Source organism: Paramacrobiotus metropolitanus, unplaced genomic scaffold (genome assembly GCF_019649055.1).
Source record: "Paramacrobiotus metropolitanus isolate TYO unplaced genomic scaffold, Prichtersi_v1.0 Parri_scaffold0000034, whole genome shotgun sequence".
Classification (NCBI taxonomy): Eukaryota; Metazoa; Tardigrada; class Eutardigrada; order Parachela; family Macrobiotidae; genus Paramacrobiotus; species Paramacrobiotus metropolitanus.
Genome location: NW_026570254.1, coordinates 1108376 through 1136285, shown reverse-complemented (window position 1 = coordinate 1136285; position 27910 = coordinate 1108376). Strand labels below are relative to the sequence as shown.

Here is a 27910-nt window from a genome sequence, read left to right as displayed (position 1 = left end):
TGTCATGAAAAAGTTCAGCGCAGCATTCAATGAATCGAAAAAATCACATCCAAGCCTTGAGTCAGTTCTTTCGTCCACTGCAACTGATTTTGTGCATTTGTTTTACAAAACACCCGGGCTTAGTTTATCGGATGCGCCTAAGCTTTTTCCGTTTTCCCATATGTCGGCGAATGGAAGAAAGAGGTTTTCTTGGACAAAATCCATTGTCTGCATCAAATACGCCCACGCTGCCTACGAAATATAATCAAATAGTTTTCAGGGTACAAAAATGTACTGTTTCGATGTAGCCAGTTTATGCGTAATTTTGTAGTGCCCTCGCCAGGACATTGTATTCTCCGCGTGCCTGTACTATTACTTACAAGCTGGCTTTTGTGTATTCTCCGCGTGCCTGTACTATTACTTACAAGCTGGCTTTTGACAAACTCCATGCTTGATGCAGCTGGAAAAAGTAACAAAATAATTATATAATTTATAAAGTTTACAATGTAGAATTTAATAATACATTTAAAAAAATAAAAATCTTAAGGTAATTCTTCGTACACAGCACATTGTGACCTTACCGTAGCCCTTCGGGTGTTAATGGATGCTCTCCTTTTTTGATTTGGAGACATTCATGCTGCATATCAAAGCAGTCGCACATGCAACCGTTATCGCTCCTTCTCGGATTAAATGGATTTGGGCAAACTTTGCACCTGAAAGTGAAGTCGATGTAATTTTTATGTTTTCTTCTCTTAATGCTGTACAATAAGCAGTACTGGGAATGCCCACAAAAACAGCAAGGAAAATCAATGCCCGTATGTCTAATAAGCTGTGTATGTTTCATATTAATCATTCAAATTGCTGCAAAATGCAGAGACTAACACCAAGCACAGTATAATAAGTACGTACACACTACACAGAAATTAGTCTAAAGAAAAACACATTGCCAGGTATTTTTAAACTGGAGTCTACCCTTCATGTTTGGAACTGGTCAGCCGATGCTTCACTGAATGGAAAAACGAATACCGCCATAATTTCTTGAGTTCTTCCATCTCAGGATACTGGCACTCGCATCGCGTATGATTTACAAACTAAAATTAGCACAGGTATGAAGGATTTGAGATATGGAGCCTTCATCGGATAAAATCAATCACTAGTTTACAGTTTTGTGAATATATAGATATCTACTTAAATTTATAGATATCTACGGTATATAACAATGATTAGACACTATAAGTACGAGTAAAAGATTACATAATACTCGTATCGACTGTCAGTTTGTTAGTACTGCGGCAATATCTACAAAGTCCGGGCAACTTTTTTAGAGTTAGCGAGAAAGCACAAAAAATTCACTTCGCATAATGATGTTCTTGAGAGCTAAACACATCGGACTAATTAAAATCAGTTAAAAACTAACGCTTACGGTCACTGTGAGACCAACAACTTCCATATACAAACGTGTAAATATACCATTCAAATTATTTTGCATTTCTAGAGGGATGTTTTTTGCAGTGTTACCTGGTGCGCATCAGTGCGGCGGCATACAAAATATACTTTTGGTTTACCTTCAAAGTTCGCAAAAAATCGACCGAATCAAACTTAACAAGCATTTCCTCTTCATTATCTGGAGATCCCTCTACGGACATAACCTGAAAAAGGGACATACTGAGTCCAAAGATCAATAAGGAAGTGTGTCGTATATATATACTTACAACCAGTTATGTTCAGGGGTGCTAGGATTAACATCAATTACGTAAGTGATACCTTGTGAGTGTTTTACCCAACTCTGTATGACCTTTGAATTTAATGCTTTGTTAATGGACAAGTTAGCCAGCACTTCGTACACCTGTCACAAACTCACAGTTATGATAAGGTAGTCACTTACAAACAAATCCCAATTAACAATTTCTCGCTCTGCTGAAGAGCAAATTTGTCCCGATTCACAAGAACAAAACAAAGGATCGCAGCGATGAAGTATTACGCCTGGAAGTAGGAAGCGAAATTATTTCGATATGATCGACTGTGGCAAACGTATACAGTTGAGTTTTTTCACCTGTTGCAAGCAATACGTAATCTACCATTGTTTTGCTCAGTAGATTAAGGAAAACTGCGACTGCTAGGCAGTGAAATTTTGCTGTTATGAGCTTATTGTGCAGGCAAAAGCTCTCTGTATTGGTAGATAAAATGTTATAGTAAGTTCTTGCTGCAGCTAAATTTTAATTCCAATAAGAAACTTTTGCTGTTCTGTAGACGCTTTTTTGTCTAGCTGGATAAATAATTTGTTTTTAAACGTCACTGGTTTTCCCGCTGGTCTGCACGACTCACTTGAGGGAACGTAGACTGCGGACAAATTGGGATAGAAATACGAAACATTAAATAACACTGGCCGAGGATTTTCGCATTCCGTATCCGTACGCAATGTATGGAAGTTATGAAATGATGAATCCATCCCTAAAATCAAAAGCAAATAACTACTATACCAAGGCATTCGAAGAGTCAATACTTCAGCAAGTTGATATGGATAGGATCCCATACCAGTACTATTATTAGGTTTATATATGTCCAGCAATTATACATAGCAGCGGTCATCGCTATCGAGACCTCTTTGACTTATCGTACCTTCGATTAATTTATTCAGTTCCCGCTGTATCTTATGATCCAAATACGTTGCAGCTCTCTCGCTGCGTGAAAAATGTCCACCAAACTCGCCAGTCGAGTTGCCCATCCGCAGTTCCGATGCGATATTTGCTCGCAACGTATTTGCGAAGTAATCACTGATTTCTTCATCAGAAATCCAATGTCCATATTGAATTCTTAACAGATCAAAGCCCGATCCTATTTGTGGCAGCAGCGATTTCAGTTCTTGAAACGAAACTGCATCCTGAACATGTGCAGCAACAAATTGTGTATTATAAACAATTCCAAAGGATTTGCAAATTTGCAACCGGCTTCGTAAAATAAAAGACTTTGTGGTCAAAAGATCTACTCCAGCAATGCAAAAAAATTAGGTCAAATTTAGAAATTTTCATTAACCTGCTGTGGAAAATAATGAGTGTTATATACGTAAATACGATCAGGTATGTGAACGAAAATTTCTTGCATGCATGACAGAAATTGATGGTACGTTGACCTTTCGCTACCTTTTTGTCTTTTTGCATGCAGATTACTTACAGCTTTAGTGCACTTTGTTATACGAAAAGTAATTCGGTAGTTTATAAGTGCACAAATGCTCACAGAGCTTTTGCATGCACTTTTACGTTAGCCTTAAAAGTGCACGTTGCACTAACCGTATCAGGTAAACGCCAGCCCTTTCTTGGAAACACGAGAAACACTTGCAACCATTCGTAAATATGTGTACCTTAAAATTTGGAACTCGAAACTCTGGATCTCGTAAATTATTATGGAAATTTTTCTTCTCCTCTAGTTCGGAAGTGGGAAAATCCGAGGTTTCATAATCCAGAGCATCTTGATCTGCGTGGTACAAATATTCCGTATTGCTGCTATCCGTTGCCTCCAGGTTTGACAGTTGATATCCGGCGTGAATTTTGTTTTCGCTATCGTCCCTGAAGAAATGTATTTCCTCTTGCTCCATGTGAATAGCATTTGCATGAGATAAAATAAAGAGCCAAAATGGTGCGGCTGTTTGTAAAGTAACGAAAAAGGACATAATGGCTCGTTTGGTAAATAATTTCCCACCCATCTCCTTATATAAATTATCCTTATATAAATATATAAATTATCGATGGTCAGCAACAGCCAAATTCACCGAGACCGGCATATATGCAATAGCTGAACTCCAGTACATTCATGGGAAACTGGTACAATAAGTATTCGCCCGCATAACGGCACTGATTCCGATACAGAACATATGAATGAGCCTTACGTGCGAGCGACATAAGGCTTATATTATAAGCGAGGACAATTACATGCAATCTTGCAGCCAAGAAGATAAACTGTTTTAAATTCTAAAAATTCAACCAGTGGGACGCCGTCAACGGTACGGGTATCTGTGCAGTTTGAAAGGGACTATGTCCGCAGGTGGGCGTTCTGGTCGCACTTATGCTAGTCAACAGTCGTGACTGTCCGTTAATATTACTTACAATCTTCATCGACAACTGCATTTTGCGCATAATCAGCCGCTGTCCTCCGATGGTCAGTTTATTGAAAATCCCACCTTGCCGGCTTGCCGGCAACGATAAGGATTAAGATAAATGGACAAAGAAATTCTGCGTTAATCCTTTTAGCCGCAATCTGTTTTTCGGCTCCGCAAAGACGTGTGTGAGTCAGCTGGTCAGTGGAAGCCATGGCTGGCGATGTTATTAGAGGTACTCAATAAAGACGATGAGTCTGTATAAATATTCATATTCATATGAAGAAGCGCGATGCTTACTTTTAATTACTTATTGCATACCAAGGTTTGTCGCCGTCTAGATCTGTCTTAAATGCTGAAGAATTTAGCATATAATGAAGCAATCTGCTCGTGCGTCAGAATTGGCATTTTAATTGGGCCTTTGCGGAACCTTCGCTTTATTTGCTTTGCCTTCTTTTGTACTACAATTTGTTTGGTCTGCATGAATAATAATTTTTCACAGTTCTAGTGAGCTGTGCATTAGCAGTTAAAGACTATCTATATTTGCGACTTGGATAAAATACTTAATTAACTAACAGGAAACTTATTAGCTTACGAAGACCTGCTTATAAGTTATAACACAAAGAGCTTACAATTAAGTTTAAAGGTTATAGTGTACATCCTGAATCGAATTTGAATGTCGTTGCCCAGAAGTACTGTATGTCAAGTGCAATACAACGTTTTACCGTTTGTGTGGTATCTGGTGTGAATGTGCTTGTTTTTCTGTTGTTTTTTGGCGGCTATTGCCTGTTAACATTTAAAATAAGCACAGAGATACGCCAATCATTGCTTGCCGCCGGGAATCATTGCTCGTAGTCAGGGGCGGCTGGAGCTTCTGCCGCCTGTGCTCGGCGGCTCGCAGTTAATTATTTATCAATTATCAGGTATTACATGTAGTAGTAGTAGTTAGTAGTAACTAGTATAGAAGGCCCTTAGTGCAAGCGAGCGAGCATGTAAATGTTTTTGTTGAAAAGACTTGGCAGGGTACAAAACAACCTAACCAAGTAGCCGAGAGTCTACCTAGCTTTTTGTATCTTTTGCATATGCCGAGTTATCAACAGATTTGCTCAGATATCAGTTTGTTTTTGCCACCGCTGCGATGCCGACGCGATACCATCATTTTTATGACGTTTTACGGAATCATGCCGACACGGTATATTAATTTTAAAACGATTCCTTCAGCAACTACAGCGCGGGCACTGCTAATGCTTTACCGCACATGGCCGCCGATTCTGCTTGTTCTCCGCCGCACCAAATTCTTTACTTTGGATTACTGGTCTTATTTCTTCAGTTTCTTATTCCCAGTATCTATATTTCATTCCCAAAACCGATAAGACTTATGCAGGTCACCGCCAAAGCCAATTCAGTAGCTACGCTCAGCTTGTCCGTTTATACTGCTTGGGAAGTTTTCGAGCCCTTTTTTAGAACCCCAGCCCCGGCCATCGTCAGTTCAGATAAATCGTTTTCACGCTTGAAATTTGAAAACCACCGCTTGCAAAGACAGAAACGATAAATTACTTACTGGAGAGATTTTTTAAAAGCACCTGCAATTTAGAGCGATTTTTCGCTGCGGATGCATTTGCACAACGATTTACAAAAGAAGACGCTAATGCCGATGGAATCGCACTGGTTCTGAAACGCACCGGCGGAGATTTCAAATTTTGTGTCCAATAATTTTCCACTAATTTGCTGCGGAAACGTTTATCGTTTCAGTACTTCATTCAGTGTTTGGTGGCAGTTATCCAGGAATCGGTGTTTTACCAATTTTTCTTTTTCCGTGAAAAGTGACTATCAAATGCGACGCTTTTCTGTAATAATAAAAACCCTTGACATGGATCTTTATTATTTTTTCTCCGTAAAGAAACAAAAATGTTTATCAATTAGGTTTATTTTATTAATTTTCAAAATAAACTGATATGCAATTTTATAAATGAGCTCATGTAAGAAGTTGAAAATTAATGGTGTAGCACAAAATGAGAAAGTTTGATCAATCACTCAAAAAATTCGCATTCTATTTGCAAGAATTTAAATTTGAACTTTGATAGAGTTATCTTTAAAATCTTGTTTAATTTTTTTTAAAAACAAAGGCTAAAAGAAATCGAAGAAAAAAAGGCGTTCCGTTCTACTTGCTGCTTCGCTCGCTTCGCAGCGCTTACTCTCTCTCGCGCTTACTTTTGCCGCTAGGCGTCGCTTCGGCCCCACTTCCAGTTTTTTTAGAAACAGTTACTCGCTACTGTACGGTATCATCACGAAAAGTAAACGTTTGAACTGAACCGTAGACAAAACCGTTTCCGAAGCCAAGGATATAATAATCCTTTGGTCTTACTTGCTGCTTCGCTCGCTGCGCTGCGCTTGCTCACGCCGCAGCTCGGCGTCGCCTCCGGCTCCGCCTTCGAATTCCGTAGAAACGCTTATTCGCCTCTGTATCATCGCTATAATGGAACGTTTGAACTACACCGTAAAAAATGTTTTTGGAAGAAAGAAGAATCGAACCCTTTGGCTTTACTTGCTGCTCCGCTCGCTGCGCTGCGCTTGCTCATGCCGCAGCTCAGTGCCGCCTTCGGCTCCTCCTTCGATTTCCGTAGAAACGGCTATTCGCTTCTGTATCATCGCGATAATGAAACGTTCGAAATACACCATGAAAAATGTTTTGGAAGGAAGAAGAATCGAGCCGTTTGGTTTCACTTGTTGCTCCGCTCGCTAGGCTGCGCTTGCTTAGGCCGCTGCTCGGCCATTGGCTACGCTTTCAGTTTCAACAGCAAGGGTGACGGCAATCCGTTAACAATATTTGTTACGGTAGCCCTTACGGTGACAGAAACTGAGATAGTTACGGTAACATGTTATAGTTATGGTAGCGTAACATTTATTATTGGTAACGCGTAATTAGAGTGGTGAAAGCTGGTAACGCTTTACCATGAGTCAATACAAAATGAAGGCGGTTCAGTTGGTCCTGTTAAGTCAGCGCTAATGTTGGTAAAATTGCTAACGATAGTGGCGGTAGTAACGGTTCCTGACTTCGATTAGCATGGTTTGCTACGTCATCGTTTCAAGGTAATGTTACTCGTTATGATTTTATGGTGCCGTTTGGCTCAAATTACCGAACTCAACTCCACTGGTCTATAAAGTTACATATTGGTTGAGGACCTTCAAGTATTTCCAACATTTGCTGAAAGCCCTGTAATGCTGTGAATCATGTTACAAAGTTTCCCCTCGCAGGAATGCGTTTCCCAGCCGTACCTCTACTACTACACACACAACATGCAGGCTTCGGTAGGGCGTAAGCCGCAAATTCTCCTGTAATGAATACCGTGGTTGTACATTCAGTTAACTTTTTGGGTTTCGTATAAGTTTTTAGAAACACAATTTTCTAATGCCAGCAAAAAAATAAACAATTGTGTTTCTAAAGAAGGAAATACGAAGTGGTTCCGCTGTACTTGCTGCGCCAGGTGCTTTGCTGCGCTCATTCATGCTCGGCGTCGCCTTGAGCCCTTTCTATAAAAACGGTCAGTTCTTAAAGCAACAGCATTTTATCGCTGTAACTCGCTACGCTAACCGTAACAGTTACGGTAATACGTACGGTAAACCGTTACGGTAACGGCAACAGGTAACAGTATAGCGTAACAGTATGGCGGGTTCGTGAAAAATGCCCCGGTGGTTCCCCGCATGTCGGTTCCCCAAAACCACACCAACCGGGGCGGGCAAAATTCCCGGACCGGGATCTAAAAAACGGACCCACCATACTGTTTGTATGGCGGGTTCGTGAAAAATGCCCCGGTGGTTCCCCGCATGTCGGTTCCCCAAAACCACACCAACCGGGGCGGGCAAAATTCCCGGACCGGGTTCTAAAAAACGGGCCTCCGTACTATATGTATAGCGGGTTCATAAAAAATGCCCCGGTGGTTCCCCGCATGTCGGTTCCCCAAAACCACACCAACCGGGGCGGGCAAAATTCCCGGACTGGGATCTAAAAAACGGACCAACCATACTGTTTGTATGGCGGGTTCGTGAAAAAAGCCCCGGTGGTTCCCTGCATGTCGGTTCCCCAAAACCACACCAACCGGGGCGGGCAAAGTTCCCGGACCGGGTTCGAAAAAGCGGACCCACCATACTGTTTGTATGGGGGGTTCGTGAAAAATGCCCCGGTGGTTCCCCGCATGTCGGTTCCCCAAAACCACATCAACCGGGTGGGCAAAATTCCCGGACCGGGTTCTAAAAAACGGACCCACCATACTGTTTGTATGGCGGGTTCGTGAAAAAAGCCCCGGTGGTTCCCCGCATGTCGGTTCCCCAAAACCACACCAACCGGGGCGGGCGAAATTCCCGGACCGGGTTCTAAAAAACGGCCCTCCATACTATATGTATGGCGGGTTCGTAAAAAATGCCCCGGTGGTTCCCCGTATGTCGGTTCCCCAAAACCACACCAACCGGGGCGGGCAAAATTACCGGACCGGGTTCGAAAAAACGGACCCACCATACTGTTTGTATGGGGGGTTCGTGAAAAATGCCCCGGTGGTTCCCCGCATGTCGGTTCCCCAAAAACGCAACCGGGGCGGGCAAAATTCCCGGACCGGGTTCTAAAAAACGGCCCTCCATACTATATGTATGGCGGGTTCGTGAAAAATGCCTCGGTGGTTCCCCGCATGTCGGTTCCTCAAAAACGATCCACCCGGGCCGGTCTGTACGAGTGTACCGGGTCCAAATTTACGATCTTCTACGCATTTACTGCACCAGGTCCGTCAAAATTAACCCGGTTAGTTTTTCGATTTTTTGACTACCTTCTCAATTGCTTCAGCGGGGGGCTGCGCCCCCCGCACCCCCTGCTTATTGGGGCTCCGCCCCAAACCCCGGCCAGGGGCTTCGCCCTTGGACCCCGGGGACCCAGCTCTCCGCATGTCGCACCGCAAATTAAAAACGCTCGCTCGCTTGACTAGTGACTTTCTGCTATGAAATTTTCTCACCAAAAATTGATCGAATTAAATGTTAATACAGAGGAACGTTTTCTTATGAAAATCTGATAAATTCTCAATCCTACAGTAAAACTGCAACCATATAATTCCCGGAATGCGGATCGGAAATTATCCAGAAATCTTTGTCAGAAGCACGCGTCATGGTTACCGCACACGGGGTACAGCGGTATCGCAAAAGCCATCCGTGCAACTGATTTTTCGGTCCTTTTTGGTGTTAATGCAGCTGATGCTGCTGCACCACAGTAAACTACTCCAGCCAGATTTTGTTCCCTGATTTCTCAGAACGGGCTGATCAAGTCGTAAAATGATGATGTTTCGAAATCTCGAATTTCCACTCGAATAGGGCGAATTTATTATTTACCGTCACTCTGTCAGTTCCTTTTTCGGGGTGCATATTTCAGTTCATTTAGTAAAGGCTACAGAGCTTAGAAGTTCCTAGGGTAATCTTTTGGAGCTTAAACCGTAAACGCCAAGCGGATCCTTTTTTGGTCAAAGACTTTTCCGATTCGAAATGGATCCACCGACGCAGCTTCCAGTCCATCGCTCCCTAAGCAATCCCGCGGCGGAAAACTCCGAATCGTCACCTGTGCCTCCGTCGCCCATTCCCGATGAACACATCATGCTAACCAACGAAGAAGCCACTCTGTGCAAACTGGATGCCATCAAAATGGGCTATTGGAAGGATCCCTACTTGCCGCAGTTCGTGCATGGATCATTCCGTCACGAACGCAAAGCACCGGACATGTACAAGGGCTACTATGCCCGTGTGAAATGTGTGGAACGCCTTGTTCTGGACTTCGTCCATGCTGTGATTAAGGACAACAAGGCAGAGATTCCCGTCGTGCAAATTGTTAATTTGGGAGCAGGATACGATACGCTGTACTGGCGGCTGAAATCCAACGAAAAACTGTGCAATCAGGTATGTGTCCATATTTATTTTCGTTGAAATATAGAATGGCTGGACTGCCTTACATTTTCATCACTCGTAGCGAATTGTTTTCTTCACATGCAATTTAATTCCGTTTTTCCATTCAAAAGTGTAAATTCTTTCAAATATTTTGTTTGATAACCAAACTCGAAACATTTATGAATGGAATTAAAATAAGTACAATTGATATTTTGACATCTTTTTTGTTAAATCTTCCTTTTGGATATTTTCTGAAAAATTTGTAGTCTTTTTAACGCTGCCAGCGCGTGGACCACCAAGTTGTTTTATTGTGATTTTAATTTTTAGGTGAGGATCAAAGTGGTCGATCTGGATCTACTTCCGGTGACGATAAAAAAATATCATGCCATTAAGACGCACAAACAGCTCAGCAGTCTGCTCACAGGAGGTACAACTTCATCAAAGTATTTCTGGAAATTCTGAAAAATAAGATACATTTTAACAATTTTTTATAAAGATGTGTTTAATGGTGGAAATTGTTTTTATCATTGCAGAGTGGAAAGAAGGAGAACTTCCACAAGGTGAACTACACACAGGCGACTATGATCTGATTTCCGCCGATATACGGGACACCCTTAACATTGAGCGCAAATTGGTAAGCGTTGTTAATAGCTCCAGCCATCATTCATGCTACTCCGTCGGCGCGCTATTCCGCCTCGAGTGCCTGATAATGATTCTTATTTAGATGGCAGCATGCAAATTGGATCCCAAGCGTCCCACGTTGTTTATTGCCGAGTGCGTATTGATTTACATGAACACAGGCAGCACCAAGCAGCTGCTAACATGGATCGCTGAGACCTTCGAGACGGCCTGCTTTATTAATTATGAGCAAGTCAACATGTCGGACAATTTCGGACAGATCATGTACAATTCCCTCAAAGAACAGGGCTGCGTCTTGGCTGACGCCGATAGCTGCAAGAGTCTGAAATTCCATGAAGAGCGCTTCGTGAAAACTGGATGGACGAAAGCCAGCGCGGCTGATATGAATGCTATGTGCAGTTCGCTTCCGAGGGCAGAAATTGAAAGGTGTTATTTTTGGAGGTTTAACCTTCCAGAGAATAAATAAATTATTTGAATCCTGTGAATGTTACGTAATTAAATCAGCGAAATTTTGTTTTTCTATGTAGGATCGATCGGATAGCCATGATCGATGAGCCGGACGTTCTCCAGCAACTGTTTAATCACTACTGCATTGCCTGGGCTTACAAGGGTGCGGTGGGGACCGAGCTGGAAAAAGTCAGACTGCTTTAACCAGTATTGTGGTGAGAAATGTGCTCTTTTATTGGTTCTGTGCATGTCATGAATGTTTTATTTTGGATTTTTATTTTCGCTCTTTTTGAAAACCTGGATTGGTTTCCATTTGCGTTCTCTTGAACCCAGTGATAGAGTGCAGTTACAAGAACGCACTAGTTTTTTATTTCTGGACATGTTGGTTAATCTTTTGCAGCGCTTCTGTTAATACGTATAATAAATGAGTTTTAAAGTCGAGCGAAAACCTGAAGTTAGTCTTGTTGAAGCATCGTGTACTTTTTGTAATACTGTACTTGTACCTTTATTTCTCGCGAATATGCGACAGATAGCGCGACAGTGATAATTTATCGTGCAGGGACACATTACATAATAATATGGTTAACCGGTTAATTCACTCTTAAGATTATCATTGGACATTATTGTCCATTAAACTGAAGTAAAGCTAAATGTTTTCCACCGCAAAGCCTTTCCAGTTCCCAAAGCAGCCATACTATGTAATATATTAGTTATACACTTGGTTCGTTTTTGCGCAGTAAGACTAATCTCTCTTTACTGCCCCATTTTCGGCATCCCACTGGGCGCACAGCGCGTCGTAATCTTTTTCCGTTACCTGGTCGGGCCCTGACTGCATTTTATGATTTAGTGATTTCATAATCTTTGGTAACATTTCCACAAACTCTGTGTTTGTTTCCGGTCCGTTAAATGCAATGGTCAGCAGGTTGGTAATGTAGTCGATGTCATCGTCCCAGAATGTTCCCTGTTCCGAGAGCAGTACGGCCATTTGCTGTCGTTTTTCAAGAATCATCTCGGACTCTTCACGGTGAAGGTCTTGAAATTCTGTCTGCTGACGAGGATGTTTGTATAATCCTTGAGCTGCCAGAAAGTCCAGCGCCGGAAGGTCTACACCATCTTTTTCGATTTCTGAACGATCAACGATCCCGATAAACAGAATCTGAGTCATTTCGTCATTACCTGCACAAAATCGGACAATGCTTAGTGCGTCGGTTCGCAAACAAAATTTTGTACACAAAGTAATGGCTTAGATACAGTGTTTTGCTTGCACTTCCTTACAAAAACTTTGTACACTAATTATGTGAGTATTATAACCTGTCCAGAGTCAAAGAGAGGATACACGAGTATAACAACTGCCATTAGGTACAACATGCGAACAAATGGATCACAAGCCAACTGTGGGTGCTTCGGGAGTTAAAAAATGGGAAATGTATTGTTATTATGTCATCCTTATTTTTGCTGGTGAATAACTTTTTTAAAATGCGTTTGATGTTTATGTTGTGTAACGTGATTAAAGATAATATGTGACTATCAGAAATTCTTCATCCTGCTCATTTGCCCACTGAGGGTGAGAAAAGCATGAAGGAAAGGTATGAAGCATACCAAAACTTGGTTCCAGGAAGGTTAGTGAAACAAAAGAAACAGCCCCCGTATTAATTACCCGTAAGTAAGAGTAAATTTTTTTTAAAGTTTTACGCTGTGCATATAATATACATACAATATGTACATAGTAAAGGTGTTACACTAACTAGTGCAGTTTCGTTTACGGTTGCCAACGAGTAGTACCGTAAGTGTAAAATGCATAACGTGGTTAATAAGTTTGCGTATTTAGTTTAATATGTAGATGTCTATGGTATTATTCTGTGTACCGCATTAAATTCTATGAACATACAAAGGAAGACCGCATTAAATTCTATGAACATACAAAGGAAGCGAAACCTTCAGTTAAACATTAACAATACAAAATTATTATGGTGCAGACTATAGAGCGCGTCTGCAAATACGAAAAACAAAAAAAACGGATGACATTTTCATTATGCTAGGCCTTGCGCGATCAAGCGGTGGAAAAAGTGGAAGTGTATGATTTTTACTAAGTACTAATAACTATTGTACGGCTGCTGAATTAGACTAATAAGAACATGATTTGCTAAGTCCAAAATCCTATATCCGGTTCTAATCGTTAATTATATTCTAGTACAGAGTATATAAATGTTTTACTTTAGTGAATTTTGAAAGGGGTTGACAGCATTCTGGTCTAGTATTTCTCAGGTAGTCTTTAATTCATCCAACATATATTTAATTATTAGGATAATCGTTAAGTTCTTACCTGCTCGAATATAGTAATGCGAGTAGTTTTGCAGCACCGTATTGGCGTACATATTATCTCTGTTCTGGTCCAGGAAAATGGTCAAATTTGTTGTTTCATGCAGCACAAACATGGATCGGTACAGATCAATTCCCTCTTTTAGCGCCGGCATAACCTGATTCAGCAGCATTTCACGGGTTATATTTCTTGCCACATATTGTTTAGGCGGTTTGACTTTGGATTTCTGCAGGGTTTTTTTCATGTTATCTCCAACAAAGTCGTTGAGAGTGCAGGGATTCATTAGAGATTCGGCACCGCTAACGGTAACCCGTAAAATATTGTGCATCAGCAGGTTGTCCATTCCGCGGGGTTTTAATGGGTAGTCATTCTCTTTTGTTCTGAAATGCAAAAAATATATTTATAAATGTATTTATAAAGGGATCCACCGTACGATGAACGTACACTCAACATTGCAAAATGTTTCGTATCGTGTAGAAATGTTCAATACAGGTATACTGTATTATATGTTTATTGATAATATACTTTATGCATCTGGTACATAAAACCATATAATACAGTAAAACAAAGTATGTCTATAAGTATAAAAGTATGTATACAGGACCAACATACGCCGAATTTACAGGAACTGGACTGCTTGAATTCATTAAAATTTCACCCCACGTCGATATAGTACCGCCATGCGCCACAGCAGTTACTGTGGCTAACAAGAGTGCGTATATCATTTTTTAAAATATCAACCAACAAAAAAATATACGTTCGAAATATCGAAAATTATTTGGAGGTAAGTATGCGAATCCGGATCATAAAATTGTAAAACTTGTGACTGTTAGAACGATACTACTGAGGTTTTTGTAACACACGCGTGAACAATAACGTGATGCCACGATGTGCTATGTCATTTTTAAAAGGCATTATCAACAGCTAAAGGGCGTTAGTTGTTGTTCCTTCCAGAAAAACTTGTCCGCGCCGGCCGCGCTGACATTTATTAGCTGTTTTAATCTAGGATTAACATACCCATTGGATTTGCAAGCACAATAATTTAGCGGTAAAATCGTTTGCAAAGCTACAAAGCGGAAAAAATGCTTTAAGGTACATACGTCAGTCAGCCAGCGACAAGCTTGAGTAATAACCGCGGGTCATTTAGAAAATCCCTTCGTTTGTAAACCATTATAATACGGTATTGTTTTAATTGACTTTTTTAATTATTTAAACGTACTCTGTAGTATCGTTTTTTACTACAATCAAAATATTATATATTCAGAAAAATTAGCCCAAACCGTTCGGGAAAAAATAGTGCTTGGAACAATACTGCATTTATAAATTATACGTACTGAAATTCAGGGAGCGCATATTGTAACTATCGTGTGGCAGTGGATGAACATAATATGTAGATAAAAACAATGAAGTACATTCTACAAGCTTTAAACTAGGAAAACTGCGTGCACACCGCAAGAACTAATGTTTTTCACAAATGTCAGATAATATGTACAGTTTTGTTTTAATCTGACAGTCAAATATATCAGATAAATTTACCATTACCAGACTTTTAAACTTTTGAATCATGCTGATATCCATGAATCTGCCACCACCGGATACCTAAACCGGACATACGGTCACCGCTTTGATTCTGAGATGAGTCGGCAGCTGCATCGTCGACGTGCCTAAAACGATATACAAATTCATAACCGACACAAACATGACGCTGTCTGTTTGCAATTATGGATACCGACTATTCTCCCGGCACTTGCAAGGTTCGAGTACCGTCGGTTATCCCGGTATTCCATTAGGACATGCATACCGTTGCTGTCAAGTAAGCTCTACAAGCCGACGCAAGCAGCACTTGACACATGAGAGCAACGCCAAGAGGTATACACTTACAGCTTTATCACCGGAAAGGTAGTTTGATCACCAGTCTATTGAGAAAGGTGCGAATTTGCACGGGTGATATGTTTAAGAATGTACTGTTGCAGCCTGTTTTAGAAAATGTGGAAAAACATTCAACGTCCTACGTTACACGAAATTATATGACACTATAGCACAATTCCAACTTATGCTGCAATAATGTTTAGCAATTAAGGTGAAATTATTATTATAAGAGTTGCATCTGATCGAAAATCTACGGCAATGTTTCGGCCAAATGTAAGTTTTCAGCACAGGAGTACATGCATAATAGTCTACTGCATTTTATTGTATGAATTCAGTTATTTGAAATATTATTGTTTGCGCGCACAATGTTGTTCCAGTTGTTTGTAACACAAGCTAAGTGAACATCCGACTTTAGTTCGTTTCTAGCGTTGCATGGTAGCCAGTAGCTACACTATAATACCCTTGTTACGAGTAATTGTCATATGCGATGTTGCAGAAGGAGGTAACATATATAAATTTGACCTCGCGCCAGGCAAGCGAAATAATTCAAAATTACAATTTGCCATCTGAGGATCCACTCTGGAAATCAGTTATCCCTCGGGGGCATTATTAACGATTTGGTAATGAGCTGAACAAAAGAGCACACCGCTTGACCATTTCCGCATCACAGCACTCAGGATGCCACACCGGTCGCGTCAAGGGTTAATTCTTCCATCCATTTATGCCTTTATTAGTGTGAGTGACCAATTAATAAATATGCAGAACAAAGACAAAATACGTGCTCGTATTGTTTATATCCTAGTTCCTCTATACAACCATTTTCTTCCAAGACAGTTAAACATTCATGCAGGTGAGAACGAGTGGAGGAGGTTGACTCAATATTGTGCTACAATGGGCTACATGCATGGACGTCGGATGCCGTCGAATTCCTATAATGGGAGGTAGATGCCGCTGCACGCACTTTACCAAAAAGTTAGCATTACTGGAACGTCTGTTTATGCGTTAGTATTCTTATTTTTTTAATTGTTACCTAGTTGCTGTTTTGTAAATTAGTAACTAAGAAAGCCTTGCGGTTGTCAGACATTATTTTAGTAGTTTTAGTTTTAGTTTATTTATTTTGACTCTAGAAAGGTGACGGTTAATCGCCAGAGCAAATGTTCGGTATATGTTAACTATAGAAGAAGATCTTTTTTTAGCAGGCAGTGAACGCTTTGAACTGTAGCAGTCAAATTCATCGTGTGTCTCTGTTAGTGTGTCAACTAAATGCAAACAGTTTGAAAAGTTGGTTCAGTTAATCGCCGTCATAATTTTTTATTGCTTGACTAAGCAAACAAACTCTGTCAGATGAAACTTTACGCCGGCGAACGTGATATGTGATGAGCTGGACGACGAGTTAACTCTCAAGAGAAAGCTTAAAAATCATCAGAAAATCCAGATCAGCGAGCGGATGAGAACAAATGTAATCGTTTAGTGTGGAATTGATAAACAAAACTCTGATTAAACATTATTCGTGGTTGCCCATATACAAAGCAATATCCTTTTCCCTTGAATCCACATCATTTCAAAACGGAAAACGAAGCTCACATATATGACCACGTGCTAATGCTGTGCCCGATACAACCAATTTGCAGTAACTAATGTGGGCGACCACTGCACTCAGTTTTATGCGTAATAAAGCGCAGGTACTGTATTGTCACAACATCCCTTAGGATTCACAATTCTTAATACAAATAGTTTCATTTATGACAAATTAATTAAAGCGCTGTTTAATCACACTCTCATTTTTTTGTGTGCCATAATTATATCCTAATTCCCGGTAGTGATAAATATGTGAGTGTGTTTAATATAAAACTTTTTGCATGAAGCTGCTAAAATTTTCCCTCGTGCAAATTTTGTTTTCAGCAGGTTTTTCCAGTTGGTTTTTCCAGTTGTGCAAAATGTAGGCCCGAGGTTTTATTTTAACCATCTCAAGCTTGAACTGAACCTCAGAACCACACGTTGCCGCGTAAAGCTGATTAGAAACCTGACAAGAAAATCCGCATAATCCGCACCAACCGGCACACAATTTGCCGTATTCTGACAAGCTGCTAGTTGGAGCGATCCCTTCCAGATCCATCTAATTGGGCAACCTAAGTCAAAAACTCCACAGGACTGTGATTATCGGGGCGGATATGGCTGGTGAATGTAGGGAAGATTCCTCGCACTGCTGACCATTCTCTCTCATGCATACACATATATTCAAATTTTCTCCCCTAAACCGGCAAATGGGTCAACGGCTGAACGTTGCACCAGGATTACAAGTGGGAGTACCCATAAGCAATTGATGGTTTCTTGGGAATAACAAATTCTACCGTAATACGACCAAAGAAAATGTAATATCGGCAGAAAAATTAGTTCGCTCGGGCGTGGTCCGTGTGACCACCACATGGTGCTAGTCGAACTCCAACAAACTTCCACACTTTTACAAATATGCCCAAGTAATTATTAGCAGGGGGTGTCTATTTCGCATGTGGGCATTAGACCACATGTAATGCATCAAAATTTTTTAAGATTTATTTCTCCATTAAGATTTTAATGGTGAAAAAATTTGGTATATACCCAAAGATCGCTTCCTGTATTTAACTGAAATTACCGTTCGTGTTAAACTTGGCTACAACTCGAATTTCCTACATTACTATTTGCCAGAGTGGATTAATTAAGATTTACGAATTTGAAATTTTTTTTCTATGCGAGAAACAGAAGAAATTGTGAACTCTATACCGGTGGAAAGCTATATGTTGCAAATAAATAAAAAGAACAATCATCTTTCCTCGAAAACCATAGTGCGTATATTATACCGCTGTACCATTTTTATGCTGCAATGACTATAAATCCGGCAATATGACCATGAATAACATGACGGACTACGCAAATCTTTTACATTGGGATAGACAAAAAAGGGGAATAAAAACGGTTGTTGCTCGTGATCAGATAGACCAGTTTTTTCTAACTTGGAAACCTGCAACCGTATCAAACAATTAATTTTGGGAACATCATGAAAAGTGAACATGCCGCATAGTTTCGTATAAACCTTATTTTTTCATTTCATTGTGCTCTATGACAGGTGACATTTGCTAAAACCATAAATTTCTGTACGACGCCAACAGACAAATCAGACGCATGCAAGAAAAGTTTTGGCAAACAAAACCAAAGGAACAAATTGTATTTGCTCTTCCGTACACTGCGTGCAGTGGTATCGGCGATACTGCACATATTTCTCTCTTCCCGGTTGCTCGCTCCGCAAACTGACCAAGTCGGCCAAACTACGCCTCCCCCGCTGCCGCAAATAAGAATCACAGTATTTACTACGGGATTTCTTAACCACCACGGTAACTGATTCGCATGTATACAGTTTGGAATCCAAGATCATATTTTTGCTGCTTTCTTCAAGGTGATCTTTACCAGTTAAGCAACATAGTTTGGAAATTGTTGTTGCTTGTGTACACGATGCATTCGATGATATTAAGCAACGCGGATGAGGATTTTTTTACAATAGTGGAACTGTTTGAAATTCTGGTCAATACTCTGCGCATTGCCGACAGATTGATGAATATTTGATTTAACTGTGCGAGAAACGAGCGCACTTGTGGCCCGTCTGCACCACTTTACGCTTGCAAATAACCCATACGTTAACGATAAACGTTTCGACTTTTCCATGTAATCGTGTTTGTGTTATTAGCTGTGGTCACTTGCGTATCAGTTGTATGTACTCTAATTTTTTCCAATTAATTTTAGTGGCGCACGTGGGCGGCTCATCAGTTTAACCGGTAAGCACTTCATAATAATCTATATCACATTATTACAAACTATTGTTCAGTCGTATATTTGTTCGTGGAATTAATCGGAATAGAATAAAATAGATATTATATAAAAATATGTTTTGGCCAGTGTAAAATATGGGCTGACCAATAGAAATATATTTGAAACAAACGAGCTATCGTGTGGAAATAGACATGGTAATAATGATGGTATTGCTATTCCTGCTAAGTTAATTTTCCCTCCTGCAAGAAATCTTTTTCAATTTTGTCTACCCGGTTTGAACCTGTTTCAGGTGGTTTTAAAGTGATCTAGTGATGAAATTATTTTTTGTGATGCTGCACTGTCGATCACAATTGCTGAATGTATTCGACCAGTTGATTAGATTTCGCATGTCCACTGCATCAATGATTAATACACGACAGAATAATATTGCAGCATTGATGAATGCATGACATTCATCGCAAAATTAGCCGATAAGCTTTTGAAAAACATATAATATCTTAATCGTCTTCTATGGCAAGTACAGTATGAAGTGTCCTTTTAATGATTAGGTGAATAACACTAACGCCGGCGAAGTGATTATTACGGACTACGCCGGTTTTTTATTCGCCTTACAAGCAATAACCATGAGACTTGAATTGGCAACAGCACTTTGGCTGAAAATGCTTTTGACCATTTCGAGCATTAAGATGATTGAATTGAATGCGACAAGTGTGTTATGACAAAAATCAGTAAAGAAGTCTTCAAAGAACTCCAGCTGACTGGCCTGCAGCGGTTTCATTGCTATCGGCCACATGGGATCACTTTTTAGCTCCTTTTTTCCCTGCCACTACACTTCCGCACCAGAACGACCAACTTAGTATTTACTTTAACATCTATTGATTTGACCGAAAAACCTAAGCGGAAACTTAGTGTTTAGACGAGCTTTTCAAGAAGTTAAACTCTATGGTGTTATAATTCGATCCACTGGCTGGATCGAATGAAACAACAGGAAATTCTGAACAATAGCCGAGCTGTTTTGGTCAACAGAAGTTATTATCTTTAAAATGCTGTAATTAAAGAGGTCAAGTTTTTACGGTAGTATTACAAGTACACACGTTTGGATTTAGATGACGCTCAGATTTTAGTGGATTGAAAAAATAAATTTTTAGTTACTTAGAAAATGCATCACAAAAGATTTGCTTTGCAATCTGGTCTGCTATTCAAAATAATTTGGACTCACCATGACTATCTAACTTTCTTCGTGGACGCGCGGCTGCACAATAATGTTCGTTTCCTTTTACACATGTTTGTTTCGCTATTGTGACCGCAGATTTCCGTGATATTGATATGAGTGCGACACCGGTGCTTAAATACACAGAAAAAATTGACACAGTATAATTCAGCGCCTGCATCTTATTCGCGATCAATATTCATCATTTTTTCGCGGCACGATGTAATGTTGCTGCCAGAAAGGTTTTCACTGTGTTCCTGCAGACGTTTGTACATGTCATAAATGCCGAGCTCGTTCAGCTGCAGCCCATTGAGGCGTTACATATCCTAATGACAACTTAAATGGCATTACCGCTGTATCAGATATCCATAAGTCAGTGTGATTTTGAAGGATCAATTCGGCAATATTAGGTGTATCTAATAGTGCGAGACAAACAATGCTGCTATAATAATGCAGAAGAATATCTAATTAACGCAGCAGGTCATTCCTGACAGGTATGTCCAGTGTGCATCGGGAATCTCCATTCTCTTCTGCACAGACTGCACTACACAGTACCTGGTATACACTATACAGTACGTTGTAAAAGCGCTTTATAGTTATTGCAGCAAATGCCGTATAGTTATTGCATTCTTTTGTTAAAATTAGTACCCCGCTTCAGATAGAAAATTATAATGCATGTGTACGAAGCAACTAAAAAAATATTTGTTCTCTTTTTAAAAAAAGTTGATATCAAAAAGTAGTAACTGCCTAGTTATCCTTGTGTAAAAGTCCGACCATATTAGTTATTAAAATAAACTTGATAGTCTTAAGAAAGCTATGCGAGCTGTATGCTACTGCGTAAAGTGCGTAAGCATGACATCCAAGAAGCATTATTATGGTATTGCATAAGGGATTATTCTGGTTTTGACGGTGCCCTGGATGACTGATTCAATCGAGTTTTCTTTGCTTCTAATTGGATAAATTGCAACATTGCTTCCTTTATCTGATGGATGTCGTGAATAACAGACACGAAATGAGTGATAATAAACGAAGTCATATGTTCCATGACGGACGAACTCGCAAAAGAGGATGGATGATGAAAGCTGTTAAAGCTGAAAAAATGAGCACCCAGCGTCTAGAGATGAAAGTTTTTTATATGACTACTGGAAAGATTTGGTCAGTTCCGTCGCAAGTGATGAATCGTGCATATGTATACATTGTAGACGGCATCCTGCGAAGCACGGACACGTTTTATCAGTTTGGCAATCAGAAACCGTACTGTAGTTACGTACATGATCAAGCACTTGTCCTTTCCGGATTACAACAGTTAATAAATTCCATTCAGTCTTTTGCTGCAATTAACACAAATTAAACACAGTATTATAAGCATTTCAATGCCAACGTGCAAACTGTCCAGTGCATATCTAGTAAAGCACAAATGTATTCAGATAACGTGGACTGCAAACGCATATAACAGCACTATAATAAACTGCTCGTATCGATAAAGTGGAAGGCTACTTTAATTCGACTTGCTACAGATGTAAAGTGCCCTTCAATTTAAAGAGGAGAAATAATATTAGACAATCAATATGTTGCACTCACTTATGAAATTGCATTTTCCGCACGCACTGACTCTTAAAGTAATGTGAAACATTTGTAAATTGTAACACGTTTATATAAATGATCATTACTACAAGTCAAAAGATTAACCTTAAACTAGGACATATGAGTGCTTTAGACTTAAAGTGGCTGAAATTTCAATTTCTATTTATTCCCAACTGTATTTTACGCGACCAATGACCCTGCAGTACACAGTATGTATTCGGTTTATACGTGAACAAACGCAACTATGTGTAATAACGAAGTTTGTACATTGCCATCGTGTGCTTCAATGCAGATAGATTTATATGCGAGTACTTACGATAGTAACAGTATATCGGCACAACAAAAATGTCCTTTTAAATTAAGCTATTTAAAAAAAATTCGTTGAAAGTTCGAGCAACCATTTTTGCTTCGAGAATTCAGCTGGGATTTTAGGGACACGATGTCAACCAAAGCAACTATAACGTGGTATCGATCACCCCCAAAAAAACTTGTTTTTATCCTACACCAGTCAGATCATATCTAGAGCTGGAGGAACTTATCAAATGCTCATAGTTATTAGGCTTTTTTCAGGAATTCTTAGCTTTTATTGCAAGATCATTAATGCCGATAATGGGTGCATAGTAGCTGTATTCCCATCACAGCGCGTCGTGGAGGCAAATGTCTTTGACGGTTAGCGAAGAGGAAGCAACGCAAAGTATCCATGACATTATTTTTACGATACACAAACATTCCGGAAGATGTCAGTATGGCTTGTCGGCATGTAAAGTAAGTATAAATAAAGCGGGATACATTGTGATCAACTTGCCTCCCGCTATTTCAGTATCGAATAAAAATTGCATACCGGCATGAATGCTACCGGTCTCAAATCGAAGCTTACGAAGGAGCGCCGATCTTAAAGTTTCTTTTCCAGCTGATCTCCGCTTATTATCTTGTATGCATTTTGGAATGTATATTCTCGTACTACAGAGATTCAGCAGCACAGGACTGCAAATTGCTCGTGCTAATAACTTAATAACTTAATATTCATTGAGAGCAACCATTGTTTTCGGCTTAAGTCATTACCTTTTATCTCGAGTTGCAAAGAGCAAAATGCGAAGAAACAAACTTGTATCTTGTCATTATCTTGAAGGATATCTGCCGTGAGTAAGCCGGTAATTTTGGAATAGCCATGGATCTTCCCAAATCGGCTTACTGTATTTTGCTTGGTGCTACAAGCATTCACCAGTACCAGTTATAAACTATGAAAACTAGGTTCACGTTAATGTTTTTTGTTTACGAAAGTTAATTTTTACATCGCGCAAGGTTATTGAGAAAATTTTCGCTGTAAGAAGGATAAGCCGTGTTTAAGGACCATAACACAGTATCTAAACTGAAGTTATTGTCAACAAATAGCATTTATCACAATTTTATCGGTGACAAACATTGGGAATCGAATGTGTGGTGAAAGCGAGATGAGTAATTACCAACGATAAAGCACCCAGTGCGTAGGGTTCGCTTGAGCAGGTATGGATATAAAGGCATTAATATTCGTGGTTATCATCCTTTTCTTTTGTCCAAATTATAGAGTGGAAAAGTTTGGGAATTTGCTCACCTTCACACCTCGTTTATCTCTGCTGCATAGGTAGCCGAAGACGGTAAATTGCAGTAAATTATTCAGGGTCACTGAAACTGCTTATTCGAGAAAAGTTATAAAACGGTTAATGGGCATATGTGCCCACAGGTATTTCAGGGTTCAAATAGTATCGCTACGAGTAGGGCTCGTAGGGTTTTAAGAGTAACTGATTTTTGACGACGAATAATTTTTCATTAAAACCTTTTTGTAGTGGACAAATAGCGTTCGCAACGAGAAAATATATTCGATGAACATATGTATTATATGTTGACTGGAAACCAGCATTTCCGGTTTCGTGATAAAACAGTGCTTCTACAAGAGCGGCTACCATTACAACAAATGCAAGATGATTACAGAATCTTTGGAAAGTTTTTATTGTATTGCATCGAGTATTGCAGACAACACTAGGGTACTGTGCTTGATGGCATGAATGGCTTTGGTACTTTGCAAGGATTACCACTGCGCACTGATAAAATTTACATTTTGTCAGCAGTGACCTGTTTAAATTTCCTTGTTGCGAACGGTAATGTAGGCAAAACAGCAGCCGATGTGTACCACCGGAAATTGTTTCATAAACCCACATTTTTGATCTGGTAGCCTACTATTAATGTAGTGGCACCTACAAATTGTACGGCCACCGGCAACAGTACTTACAAATTGCACAGACAAGGCGAGTATATACGATATCATAATTTACCACTCGCACCGTAATTAATAACCACCCTGCGCGTCCGCAATCTAACGCAGTTCAATAGAAAATTAGCAGTTACTAATTGGAGATCCGATGTTTTTGTTTGATGACACTAAACAATAAAGGCCATTTAATTGTTTTAATGGTAAAACACTGTAATAGACATGATCAGCGACCTGTTCTGCAATGACCAAATGCGCAAAATCCGCTGCAAGGGATATTGCCGCGCTTAGACAATATACCCATCGGTGTGCGTATACGTCGTTCGTTATTACAAACAACAACATTTGTCAAATTCCTATAGAATCTGCGGGAAATGTCAGAAAAATACGTGTCGATATCTGATGATGGTTGAATAATATTGATAAATTTTAATTTGACAAGCGCCGGTCAGGCGATGACGTCTGATCGTTGTCTGATATAGCTCTTTAGCTAAGTATTTGAACAAAATGCTGCCATGATATAAGCAAGAGGTGCATTAATATCAGCAATATTTTTCGCGTTTGGGCAACACCTACGATGTGCTAATTTTCTAAAAGGTTCATAACCAGATGTCATAATGCGTGCATAATATTCTTCTGCATTTTCTGCGCGACATTGCTTTGTTCTTCGTGTAGTGTTCAGTATAAACAGATACACTAGCATATCAGTGTTCGCGTTATCCAGCATTTCCTGCCGGCTGGGGACAATTATCCGATAATTCCGGATTACATACACGGGCTATTTACGGTAAATCTTAGTGTGCAGCGTAAAGATATGTGGCACAAGCAATAATTCTGACCGACTCGATGCCTTTCTTTTGTATACGAAGATGTTGCTTTGGGCCTTTGGAACAAAGCGTGTTGTTAAGGTGCTTTTCGGAAGGTGCTGGTGTATTAAGACGTATAATCATATTGTTATTTGGTTTCTCCATGGGACCATCTGCTTTGGGGTGGGGTTGCGTGGATTTTACGTGTCAAGCCGTGAACAGACTCATCTGCAAAGCGATTTCGTGAGAGATGTAGGGGCGTTAAATAGGAGTTAGCGGCCAAATGCAGCCAAATTTCTCATTTTGCTCGTCGTCGGCGGGAAAATAATTGTACTGAAATTTTAAACCAAACAGAAGTATGGCTTTGGGCGCTAATTTCGTGATGAGCGTGGAAAATATGATAACGTACAGAAGTGGCGGTCAGATTAGAGAGCCAGAGCAACAATGAAACTGACCAGGAAATAGCTGTCTTCTGGCAGTTTATTAACCGTAATTTTTGGCGTTAAATATTAGACATCGGCCTACGGTTTCAATGATGAGGCTTTTTTACGGCACACGTAATTATTTGCACTGACTGTATCGAGAATAAATTTATTTTCTGTCATAAGAAAAAAATAAAAATGATGAAGGCGCGCTGCACAAATCTGTTTGTGACAAAAAAGTCTTTGCAACTAAATTTTTCCCATTAAAATAAATTATGTTCTTTTATAGTCACGCTGTTATTCTAAGCTCACTCACGCAGAGAACACGTAGCACATGAATAAACTATTGAGAACTGCATTTAAAAATAAAAGCCAATTAGATTATTTTGGTTACCAGATTTCACATTCTAAAAATATCTTGCCGTGCACTTGTGGCGTATACAGTATACAGCACCATACTGCATTGTGTCCACAAGATGCATTGTACGCGTCTCCCCAGCACGTGTCCAGTCTGCTAAGGATGAGAATTTCCTTTTTCCAAAAGCTCTCATAATAGGTTGCGTGTTGGATATTGCGGGAACATTTAGCCGAATACAATACTTTTTTGACATTAACATGTGCATAAGTATCTGACGATTATTCAGCGGACCGCGCGGTATTTCCGGTTGGAACTAAATTTGTACCGTGTAGTAATTGTATGTACAGTAATGGGAATATGTGCCGTAGAAATCGCTCAACGTCATGGAGACCATGCATTCAGTTCGTGTTTCCTAAAATTAACCCATTCCAGTTTATCCACTGCAAGAAACGGCTAGATGACACCCAGCAATTATCTCCCGAAATTAATTCACGCATAAGCGACGCTTATTTACTGATCAGCGCTGCAGAGCGACACCTTGGTTAAATTATTATGGTCAGCTGCGGAATATTTAATGTGCACAGGCGCTGCTGCACGGCGCTCGAATATGGATTTTCTCTGTAGATACTGACCGTGACCGTGGCGACGTGTTATATATGGCAGTCATGCATCGAGTATAATAACTTGTAAAACCAGTTGGGCAAGTGGCCGTTGGTCACTTTTCTCACTTGGCAATTTCGCTCGGCGTTATTAAATGGAAATCTATTTCTATGAATTCATGCCAGGCCCAAGATTTTCTGGGTAGCGGACAAAAATTCAGCATATGCCCACTGCCCAGTACAAACAGAAGTAAATTGCAACAATTGATAAAAGTGCCTGTGAATGCTAAGCCGCTATCAACACTTGAAAAATTATGAGCACCGAAACAATTAGACGTGGTGTTTGCCTTGACCACTGGTCAAAAGTAAACCCCTTCCCCACGGCTTTCGGTATTTCTCAATGCTTTATTTCCCTTCTTTTATGCGCATAGGCGGCAATATACAATGCCCTATTTACCAACAATACTTGAAAATCCAATAAATTTCGTTTAATGGCGTTCGCATGGCAATATAGCTTTGGCATTTGCTTAATTGAAGATTTTTATTATTCAAGTATTTCTTTATGCATTACACAGCATGCAGAATTGCGCTCATTGACGATGTCCTTTTTAATCCCACAAAAACTTTTTTCAGCATAGAAAAAATCAGTAGGATAACGAATTTTGTTAATAATTATACTTGCTTATTTTATGTGATCCGGGCGTCAGTATAATTAATCGTCCGACAAAGTAGCTCGGCACTGTTGATAACTTGATTCGTATACCGGCGAATACCACTGAACCGCGTTAGCGTACTATCACACAGGATTTTTGTGGAATCTGTTATTTAGCGAAATAATTAGAATCACGAGGAAATTCGCACTAACCCTTCAGCGCAGACATATTGGCGCTGTCTTAATTTTCTCATGAGAATATTTAATTTACAAGAGCAAAGATGCAAAAGTCCCTATCGCGCTGGTTGACGCCTCTGATAAGAGTTTGATAGGCGTCTGTATCCTGCCGAGAGGGAGAATATTTGGTCGGGTTCGGATCTGGTGACTGATCTTTATTTGACATTTACGACCACACCACCAAAGCATTGTACAAATTTGCTTCTCGTCATTCACTATTTGGCCATGCAGAACGTGACGGAACAAGTCCATAAATTTCATGATGCCGTTTAAATGCACCAGAAGAGAAATTAGGGGAAGCCACAAGAGAATTCCAATAGGCTTATGTAAGGCTGTAAGCCCGGCTCTGATCGGGCCACTTTCAGTTTTAAAATACTCGTGCGCAGACTGTCAGCTGTTGCGCAGTTTAGAACTGTCCCTTGTCCATAGGATTAACCAAAACACCGCTTAAGCTATTTTTGGGAGAGTTATTACGAAAAGAAATCCTTATAAATGTTGTTTAAACACATATTTTCCACATGTGTGCGTCGTGCGGTTATTTTTAAAAGGCAATTTCAGTTTACACACGTGCGTAGCCCACTGACTCAGTTCGATCAACAACATAATACTGAACAGGAAGCCAGCTGACTGCGCCGGCTGATCTGGCAACCAAATTGTGCTCCAATTTCCCTAACGAAGTTATCCTAACGCACCAATTTTTATACACAGACACAATTTTCCTTTGGCATGCTATTTAAAT

The 27910-nt window shown here is 40.0% G+C and overlaps 3 protein-coding genes across 3 annotated transcripts in view; 2 read left to right on the top strand and 1 right to left on the bottom strand.

Moving 5' to 3' along the window:
• Nucleotides 1-9283: 9283 nt before the first annotated feature.
• On the top strand, nt 9284-11516 carry LOC129589340 (leucine carboxyl methyltransferase 1-like). The gene is made up of 5 exons (XM_055484052.1): nt 9284-9994; nt 10310-10409; nt 10516-10616; nt 10707-11047; nt 11149-11516. The coding sequence occupies exons 1-5, from the start codon at nt 9587-9589 to the stop codon at nt 11270-11272; spliced, it is 1074 nt and encodes a 357-aa protein (XP_055340027.1). The 5' UTR covers nt 9284-9586; the 3' UTR covers nt 11273-11516.
• A 49-nt stretch (nt 11517-11565) lies between these two features.
• On the bottom strand, nt 11566-14273 carry LOC129589376 (uncharacterized). Its single transcript, XM_055484117.1, has 3 exons — nt 14001-14273; nt 13392-13768; nt 11566-12244 (listed from the first exon to the last, which is right to left on the bottom strand). The coding sequence occupies exons 1-3, from the start codon at nt 14111-14113 to the stop codon at nt 11811-11813; spliced, it is 924 nt and encodes a 307-aa protein (XP_055340092.1). The 5' UTR covers nt 14114-14273; the 3' UTR covers nt 11566-11810.
• Nucleotides 14274-18699: 4426 nt separating this feature from the next.
• The window catches only part of LOC129589416 (teneurin-m-like), a 29466-nt gene continuing 20255 nt past the window's right edge, over nt 18700-27910 (top strand). The window contains 1 exon segment of the mRNA XM_055484176.1: nt 18700-19063. The gene's annotated coding sequence lies outside the window, so the exon portion shown is untranslated.

Coding starts and splice junctions, on each gene's coding strand:
- LOC129589340 (XM_055484052.1), top strand. CDS start 9,587: ATGGATCCACCGACGCAGCTTCCAGTCCATCGCTCCCTAAGCAATCCC. Junction 9,995..10,309: donor ACGAAAAACTGTGCAATCAG/GTATGTGTCCAT, acceptor TTTAATTTTTAG/GTGAGGATCAAAGTGGTCGA. Junction 11,048..11,148: donor CCGAGGGCAGAAATTGAAAG/GTGTTATTTTTG, acceptor TTTTCTATGTAG/GATCGATCGGATAGCCATGA.
- LOC129589376 (XM_055484117.1), bottom strand. CDS start 14,113: ATGATATACGCACTCTTGTTAGCCACAGTAACTGCTGTGGCGCATGGC. Junction 13,769..14,000: donor CCAGTTCCTGTAAATTCGGC/GTATGTTGGTCC, acceptor TTTGCATTTCAG/AACAAAAGAGAATGACTACC. Junction 12,245..13,391: donor GCATTACTATATTCGAGCAG/GTAAGAACTTAA, acceptor GATTTTGTGCAG/GTAATGACGAAATGACTCAG.